The sequence below is a fragment of the Lacerta agilis genome, chromosome 3 (assembly GCF_009819535.1).
Source record: "Lacerta agilis isolate rLacAgi1 chromosome 3, rLacAgi1.pri, whole genome shotgun sequence".
In the NCBI taxonomy this organism is placed as follows: Eukaryota; Metazoa; Chordata; class Lepidosauria; order Squamata; family Lacertidae; genus Lacerta; species Lacerta agilis.
Genome location: NC_046314.1, coordinates 59,199,090 through 59,208,671, shown reverse-complemented (window position 1 = coordinate 59,208,671; position 9,582 = coordinate 59,199,090). Strand labels below are relative to the sequence as shown.

The 9,582-nt window shown below is 42.9% G+C and overlaps 1 protein-coding gene across 5 annotated transcripts in view; it reads left to right on the top strand.

Annotated features, from left to right (window-relative positions):
• Window positions 1-1,708: 1,708 nt before the first annotated feature.
• REPS1 (RALBP1 associated Eps domain containing 1) overlaps window positions 1,709-9,582 on the top strand; it is a 36,446-nt gene continuing 28,572 nt past the window's right edge. For 4 of the 5 annotated variants that reach the window (XM_033143895.1, XM_033143897.1, XM_033143896.1 and 1 more), the window contains exon 1: window positions 1,709-1,984. In XM_033143895.1, the coding sequence (XP_032999786.1) occupies window positions 1,832-1,984 (153 nt within the window). In that variant the 5' untranslated portion in view covers window positions 1,709-1,831. The remainder of the gene's footprint in view (window positions 1,985-9,582) is intronic. The other variant, XM_033143894.1, reaches the window with a different exon arrangement.

Below are 9,582 nucleotides of genomic sequence, written 5' to 3'. Positions count from 1 at the left end.
ACATCAGGGTCTTTTCCAGGGAGTCTTCTCTTCTCATGAGGTGGCCAAAGTACTGGAGTCTCAACTTCAGGATCTGCCCTTCCAGTGAGCACTCAGGGCTGATTTCTTTAAGGAAGGATAAGTTTGATCTTTTTGCAGTCCATGGGACTCTCAAGAGTCTCCTCCAGCACCATAATTCAAAAGCATCAATTCTTCGGCAATCAGCCTTCTTTATGGTCCAGCTCTCACTTCCATACATTACTACTGGGAAAACCATAGCTTTAACTAAACAGACCTTTGTCGGCAAGGTGATGTCTCTGCTTTTTAAGATGCTTCTGGGAGTTCTCGGTCCACATACTGCTTAAGCCTGCCTTGTAGAATTTGAAGCATAACCTTGCTAGCGTGTGAAATGAGCGCAATTGTGCGGTAGTTGGAGCATTCTTTGGCACTGCCCTTCTTTGGGATTGGGATGTAGACTGATCTTCTCCAGTCCTCTGGCCACTGCTGCGTTTTCCAAACTTGCTGGCATGTTGAGTGTAGCACCTTAACAGCATCATCCTTTAAAATTTTAAACAATTCAGCTGGAATATCATCACTTCCACTGGCCTTGTTATTAGCAGTGCTTTCTAAGGCCCATTTGACTTCACTCATCAACCACACTACCTAGGCTGTACAAGACCTCCATATCTTTCTGGTATAATTCCTCTGTATTTAAACAAAGTATTAAAAGTATTAATTCCTCTGTATTTAAACAAAGTATTAAAGGGGCAACAATGGGATTTTCAGTTCACTGCAGCGGAATTCATTAGAGGCAATTCCTAAGTGACAATCCAGAGAAAACAAACAGTAACGAATTTGCGTTTTGTTTTTCCCAAATGTGAACCGGGGCCAAGCAGAATTTAAAGGGAGGGGGCGCGGGAATTTGAGTTCGCTGGGGACAAATTCACAAGCAGCAGGAATTTTCCTCCACACTTTATATGGTCAAAGGATGCCCCGGTTCACAGGCTTGCAAATATGCTTGTCTCAGCGCTGCACCTCCAGCCGTTCTGTGCCCATATCCCTTTGCTCCGCTCTCTTCGCGTCAAAAATCAGCTGGGCTCCAGCGCTGCTTCCGCTTATCAAACGAGGCGGCGGCGAAAAAACACCGGCCCCTATCGGTACTAGGGAAAGTGGAAAGAGGCTGCAGTTGTCCCTCCACGCCGCCAGGTGGGGGGGGGGGAAAGAGAAATTCAGGAGCAGATTTACCAGCAAGCTGGGGAGGGAAACCATGCGTGACACACTACGCGCGTCAACCTAGTTTCGCATCCGGGTCCCGCGGGCGGCTTTTGGAGGCGTTTCTTCCAACCCCCCTTTTTTTGCAGGAACAGAGTTAAGTCGGGGCCGTAGTTGCGCGCGAGTTCCGCCAGGCCGAGAGGGCGTGGCTACGTCCAAGGATAGACGACCGTAAAACTTTTTTTATCGGGAGTCCCTCACACACATGCGCGCGCACACACCCCTTCTCTTCTTCCTCCCTTTCGAACGCCACGCCCCCTTCCCCCTGGTGTCGCGGCGCTTCCTCCGCCTTCCCCTCCCCAACTCCGCGAGATCAACAAGCAACAGCTGAGGCGGCGCGCGCGAGAGAGAGTGAGAGCGCACGCGCCCCCCTCTCTTTCCTTCCGCCCCCCTCCCGACCCCTCCCCCTCACGGCCGTTTCTTTACGGAGCCGCCGCCGCCGCCGCCGCCAGCGGTGGCTCCCGCGCGTGCGAGTGCGGCCCCGCGTCCGTCCGTTTGTTTCCCCTCCCGTCCGTCGTCCGTCCCTCCGCCCCGCCCAGTCGCAGGATCGATTCCCGGGGCAGGGCCGGGCTGGCGTAAGATGGAGGGTCTGACGCTGAGCGAGACCGAGCAGCGCTACTACTGCGACCTCTTCTCGTACTGCGACACCGAGAGCACCAAGAAAGTGGCGTCCAACGGGAGGGTCCTCGAGCTCTTCCGCGCCGCGCAGCTGCCCAGCGAGGTGGTCCTGCAGGTAAACCCGCCGCCGTTGCCGCCTCTCCCTCCCGAGACCCCCCCCCTCGATTCCCAGGGGCAGCAGGCTCCGTACTCAAGGGGGTGGCGAAGGGGGTGGGTGGGTGTGGAGAACGAGGTACGTGCCCAACTCCCCCCACATCACCGACACGCTCCTTCCCCCACCCTTCCCACGTTCACACGCCCACCCTGGGCCCCCTACTCGGGGGTGGCTGCGGAGCATTTCCTGCCCCGCGATGGGTCGCGTTGAGGGTATTAGCTATGGCGGAATACGAGGGAATATTTTTTTAAAAAAACAAGGTGCATACAGAAAAAACTTGGTGTTGTTGGGGGCTTAGATAGGCTCTGGCACCCCCGGGTGCAGGGGATGTTCCCCTTGGAGTATTCCTTATTTCACTTATTACAACGCATAGCATAGTTATGTACATAACACAGTGTATCCAAGATGGCTTTGTCAATTGGGTGTATGTGTATGCATATATATATATATAGCAGTGTGGAAAATGAGTGGTAAAACTTGTAAAGTGCAAGGTACGTGATTGCTGCTTGGTTTGTTCTCAGGGAATTTAGATTCCTGCACTGCAGCGAGTGGACTAGATCAGTGTTTTTCAACCTTTTTGGGGCAAAGGCACACTTGTTTCATGAAAAAAATCACGAGGCACACCACCATTAGAAAATGTTTTAAAAAAATTAACTCTGTGCCTATATTGACTATATATAAAGTAATTTTTCAATTTTTCCCACGGCACACCAGGCAACATCTCGCGGCACACTAGTGGTTGAACAGTGGTTGAAAAACACTGGACTAGATGGCCCTTGTGGTCCCTTCCAGCTCTACAGTTCTAGGTAGTTTGGGCACTGCACAGGAAACAACCTTGTTTGTATGTCTTGGGAGGAAGTGTTGAAGTGAACCTGGCCTGAAGAAAGTATGGAAATTTGCTTTTACATACATATACTGCTAGGGCAGTTTACGGTAATACTATTACTGCTCAATTTGGACAACACTAATTTTGTTGTATCAGTTCTCTGAACTGCAGAGCCTTGACACTTTGCTGTTGTGAAATTAAGTTTAGTGCAGCAGTTCAGTTTCCTGTTTTCTAGGAGTGTCCCTGGTGGCCCAAAGAACTATGTGGTGCATGCTGAACTATAGTTGCTTCTTGTTTTCACTTATGAGACTGATTCACTTTAATGACTTGGACCAGAGTGCTCAGTTGCAATAGCCGCTGTGGTGTCATTGGTTAGAGGGTTGGACCTATGAGCGCAGGGTTCAAAACCCCACTCAGCCCTGAAGCTCACAGGGTGACCTTGGGCCAGCCACTGTCTTTCAGTCTAACCTATCTCACACAGTTGTTACGATAAAATGCAGAGGGGAGAACCATGTACACCAACTTGAGCTCCTTAAAAGAAAGGATTATGTAGGAAATAAATAATCACAATATAAGTTATTGGGGTAGTCTATGACTCACGTAAGTGTCCAGACACAGAAATGTGTGACTTGGTTACCATGCTAATATTAGACCCTAAATTGCAACAAGCAGGTTATTCTGAGACACTGGCCCCTCTCAAATGTTTCAGTTTGTCATTAACTTGCAATACACATGTTAACATATATTTAGTAAAGGTCTTTAAAATGTATAGATTTAAAATGTGAGCATGTAGTGGCAGGGATGTCATGAGGAATAATGAGTTCTAGCTGGGAAGTAGCGGCTGTGTTACATTGTTTGAGTATTGTTAAGTCTGCACTGTGTATTACAAAGCTGTTGGCAAAAAGCACATACAGAGAAGCTATCATGTTTGTAGTGCTTCAGCTTGTAAAATATGGAGAAGGCCTTGAAGCTTGACGTAATTGGAGTTCAACTAATAGATAACTTATCTGGCAAACTATTGCCTGTTTGTCTCTGGACACAGATGCTATGTCCAAAGGGAGTCAGTCTTTAGTTACAGTTGAATGAGACCCACAACTACTATACAGTAGTCTGCAAAATGAGTACACTTGTGTATAATCTTTGTATAAAGCACTTCATGTTCATTAGGAGCATTAAGTGCTTTCCGGTCTGGCTAAAAACAATAATATGCTGGAGGTTGAAATAAAAATCTTTATACTGTATTATTAAAACTAGCAGCACCCACTTGGCATGTTCATCACTGTTCATTATAAGCTTTCATTTGTCAGTGACTTGAAATAACAATTGTCATCAGGATCTATGGAGAGGTTTTCTAGAATAACTACTTTAGATCATACTGCTAACACCAACTCCTATGTTTCTTGATAATGATAAAATTGTTCACCCAGTGCTCCCAGCTGCCACACTGCGCTATGGAGCCTTAAAAGTTATTATTTCTGTGAAGCACTACTCATACATTAGAGAATCTTGGTCTGGATATACATCAAAGAAACGTGGATGCATTTTTTGGAGCAGCTACTTAATTGTGGTGTAGCACAGTGATGAGGGTTGAAATAAGAGTCAGAGGGTAGATTTTTCAATCTGGTCTCTTCCACCATCATTGGCCCCCATCACTAACTTCCCTATCTTATAAATGTATTCATGGCTCCGTAGAGGATGTAACTCCATGCTGTACATCTTACAACATAATCCTGAGCATATTTACTAGAAAGAAAATTCCACTGACATAAATAGGTCTTATTTCAAAGCATGTGTACATAGGATCACAGCCTTGGCAAAACAGGCGACTTTAAGGTCTCTGTCAGATTAAACTTGGTTTCCAGTATCTGGCCAAGTATCCCTATATCTCTCCTTTTTCTGTTTTTTAAAAAAATGCAAGGAATAGCTAACATGGAATGCTAGAAACATCCTATCAGTTTAACCATGTGTACAAGAAAGTAATTACTTTGCAATGTGTACACATATATGAACATTCTTGTATTAGAGCTGTGCATTTATAGCAAAACTGACACTGCCATCAATTTCTCACAGTGTATATGCAGCTTAAAACCTGTTGTAAAAGGCCATATGTGCAGTGGTCCTTAAAAGTGTGTGGAGGGTAATAAACTTGTCTCATAGGAAACAGAAGTGGAATATCATAGTATGATTTGTGTGCCCGGCAACAGGATTGCATCAGCAGTTGTACTAGTTTTAAATCAAGACATTCTGGTTCAGCCTCTCTGCAGTTTGGTGTATGTTGTGAAGCTCATCTGAGTAGAATAGCAAATTAAACAGCTAATATCCAACTGCGTCGCCAATTTTAGCAGGCCCAAGTGCTGCCTTAGTGACTCTAACTGTGAAGATCCATGTGCTAACTTAGCTGGCTGATAATTTTAGTCTCTTTGTATTTCTCTATATTTTTCTCTGAATAGCAAATGCTGTTTTACATTTTGCTGTTAAATGCATGTGTGATAATGTTCCACTGTTTCATTGTTTGTATTTTTGTTTTTGGTTAAGCTATTTTAAATGTTAAGTGATTTTAAAATGCTGTTAAATAAATAAGCAAAATGTTCAGTTATCTGTCAGGATCAAGCTCCAAAGGAGGAAGTCCGTTATCAGTAAAAATGTAAATCAAGTTACATTGTCGGATCCAGATTGAGAGACAGTTGGTGCAGAGCAGCATAAGAGTAAGTAGAATAATCTAGGAAAATTTTGGCCATGATTCTGTTTCAACAGGAGTTGTAGGAAGATGGTAGGTAAGGAAGTTAAGAAAATAAGAGGAATCCTGCTGGATCGGGCCAAAGGAGAGGTGATTAAAAACCTACTTACCGGTAGTCTACTACTCTGGGCTTTGATCAGGCTGTTGAGCACATTCCCATAGAGCGCAAGAGCTGGTTGTGTCTGCATTTCCTTGACATGTAACAGTGAATTGTAAATAACTAGAAAAGAAATACCAAATACTACATATTTTAAAATGAGTACAGTAAGTTCAGTAAGTGAGCTCTTCCTTAATTTTTAACTTTTGAACCAGCTTATCTTAGACAGTATTTTTAGAAAACTATGTTACTTGTAGAAAGGTGGAATGCAGGTACATCTGGGGCAGCAAGTTTGTTTTGTTTTTAAAGGTGGGTCATGTTTAGCTACTATTCATTGAACTGGAACATTGATTCATATGTAAATGTATGTGGGTTATCTGCTATTGTAAGCAATAGTTCAAGCATTATACTAATTCAAGCAACTCAATTAAGCATTTTTAAAAAGTCTAGAAAACATATTTGCATTATAGAGGATGGCTGTTAGCATGCATGCTTTACACACCTACAAAACAAAATCCAGAATGTGGAAAACCAAGTTGTCTCAAAGTTTATTCCCCTAAAGCAACTAGCATTACCATAACTAATGGACACTAGACCCGGGTGATTTTTCAATATATATTTCAAAATTGGTTATGAAGTCCACATAACGATAATGATTTCATAAAAAGTTATCTGGCAAACATCGTGATTTTGAGAAAACCGTGTAGCCAGCCAGGGCTTCTTAGTGCTTCTGCTGCCTCCTGCAGCGACTCACAAGAGCAGCTGTAACAGCCTCTGCTACAGCTTTCCACTGCCTCTGCAAACTAGGTGACTATTATGAAAGTAGCTGGGAAAGCAGCAGCCAGCCAGCAGCAGAAACTTAAAAGACTGCGACTAGGTTCTGCTTGCTTAAAGTAGGCTAGTAGCCAGCATGTTAGGCTGGTAGGTGTGATTTACAGAGATGTTGGTCTGAGATGGCCTGGGGCTTCTTACTGGCAGCTCCCTTTCCCCTTTGCCCCTTCCCTCCCCCATGAAAGAAGAAACAGGGGTTATTTTCTTCAGCGTAAGAACAAATAACTTTGTCCTGTTAATTAACTTTTTCTTTACTCCAGTCTTCCCTTCTGCCTGTGTATATGTGTGTGCATGCGCCTCTCTCTTCCTTGCCTGTCTTCCTTCCCTAAAGGGAGAGGTTGGTGGGATGGGGGATTTTGGGGGGCTGACTTGTGTGTCATAATAGGGAGAAATGAAGGGGGAAGATTTAACAGTTGCTGCCTTATGCTGAAATGGGAATTGAGTGGTTGTTGTGAGGTGAGAATGATGGGGAGGGTGGGTGCTTGTCGTTAAGCAGTGCAAGCAAATGCATGTCTACTCAGAAGTAAGCCCTACTGAATTCAATGGGGCTTATTCCCAGGAAAGTAGAAGTAGGTTTAGTTGAACTATGTGGGGCTTGCTTACTCATGCATAGAATTGCAGTTGGCCCTCTGAGTGGAGGAGATGCAACTTGACATTAGTAAATTACATAAATTACTCTTAAATTAGTAGAAAACAGATTAAATGGTTAATCATATGCAAGTTTAATTAATATTTTTTACTAAACCTACTTTTGTAAATTTTAAATTTGCCCCTAAAACTGCATAGAACATTAATATATTCTCCAGAAATATTTAATGGTTTAGTTGAAGAATGCCATCATTGAGTTAATTTTCATATAATTATGTATATCAAATTTATTTTTGTTGTTGTTTCCTCATATTTGTATTCACTATGACTCACCACTGTTTTTTGGATTGTCCTGGACTTGAATACCACCATTTGGCATCCAAGCTCAAAACCAAAGTCTTGTTTAGATGCATTTTGTCTTGCCTGCTAATGAAAGTGATGGTTTTATCAGTGTGTGGTGATTTAGACCTGTAACTTAGTAGCAGTTGCCAGGACATTACCATGTTCGCCTCTACGTAGCTCCATCTTATTTCAGATATCGTGATATATTGGTATATCATGATGTCAGCTGGTGATATATCGCAATATTGAAAACCAGATACTGCCCAGCCCTAACGGACACCATAGATGGCACCTGTCATGCTTCAACCGTGTCCTGCTGGGGTATTGCTAAGGCAGTCAAAATAATAGGGAAATGTACTGTAATACCTTTCACAGAACAACATGTTCCTAGAAAACTATGGGAGGTATCCAGTTGGTAGTGTACTGATAGAATGTATCCATCTGCAGAATAGAGAAGGCAGCACCCACCCACCCAAATACCCTTCCAAAATCTGCTCCAAATGATAGCTCTCACAGTGCAGTTTTCAGTCAGCAAATATTGGGGAAAGTTGTGACTGGTTGGTTGCTCATTCTCGGTTATTTCTCCTGTCAAATCCAATAAAACCAGATCCTAGCTGTCAACCCTCCCTGCTGTTCCCCACTGCTACATACATAGCTGTCAACCCTCCCTGCTGTTTCTCAGTGCCATAATAAGGGAATTTCCCGCAAAAAGGGAAAGGTTGACAGCTATGCATATGTCCTTCCAGTGTTATTATACAAGCTCATAGCATCAATAAAGATTGATATAGGTGCTAGTGCTAGTAGTAGAATAAAATTAGTTGTAGGTTTACAGTCATACTTTGGAATTCGAATGGAGTCCGTTCAACTTCCAAAATGTTCAAAACCAAAGTGTGTCTTCTGATTGGCCGCATGAAGCTCCTGCAGCCAATCGGAAGCCACACCAGATGTTCGGCTTCCGAAAATCATTCGAACACCAGAACACCCACTTCCGGAATTTGATCATTCAGGAGCCGATTTGTTCGGGAGCCAAGGTACGACTGTATTTTAATTTACTGCCCTATGAATGGTAGCAAAAGGCAGTATTCAGAGGTACAGTTATGGTTGTGGAACTTCTAGGATCCTAATGCTATTGCAGTTCTAGAGAGTGTGGTACATAGACCCATGACAGTCTCAAAAAATGCCACAGCATAAAATTAACTGATTTGCATGGTTACTGTTGCACACAATAGCTTTGTGAAGTGTAAGTTTTGAAGTATAAGTTATAGTTTGTGTACATGACAATGTAATAAAATACTGTTGTGCGTGTTGTCAAAAATACATCTTGCCATTTACACTGTGGTATGTTACGTAGGTACAACAAACTGGTAATTGGGTAGCATTTTTAATGTGTGTGGGGGGTTTTTAACTCGGTCTTCTGATACTGTGTCTGGGACACCATTTTTCTGTCATATTGCATTAAATTTAACTTTAGCAAGGGTTTTGTTAGTTATGTTTATATTAAACAGACAATGGCTACAGTCACATATAATGATGCCAGCAAACTATGAGTTGCATGCTGCTGCAGACAGCTTAAGCAGTCCCTGATTTGCTCCTCCATCTCTAGGAGTGGTGGGCTGCTTGAGTTGTGTGTACAGCCTAATTTAATTCACTATGATTTGTTGGTAGCATTTTGTATGGCTTATAACCCTTTCGTTTCAATATTCCAGTGGGGCAGCTCAGCACTGAGAACACTCTATATAACCAATTTGAGTTGATGCTGACTTTTTAAGAGCCTCATCAAGCTACATTTGTCCCTAGCAAACATCATTATGTATGTACAGACATATATTTAACATTGTAAATAAAAAATAACTCTTCCTCCCACCCATTTTTTAAAAAACAAAAGCAGAATTGAGGAGTTGAACTTTGCACAAGTCATACTTTGATTACAATTGGGTAGAGCAGTAAGATAAATTTGTTCTGAGGAGCAGTTATGGGTTGCTCACTGAAACAAATAGTCATTTTGCTGTCGGGATAGTGGCAGGAAGGAAACAACAAGATTTAAGAGGAATATGTGAACAAGGACATGAAAAACTAGGTGTTCAGTTTAATTTAAATATTTGCCATAGATTGCAATTAAAATGCAAAAATACAGTACA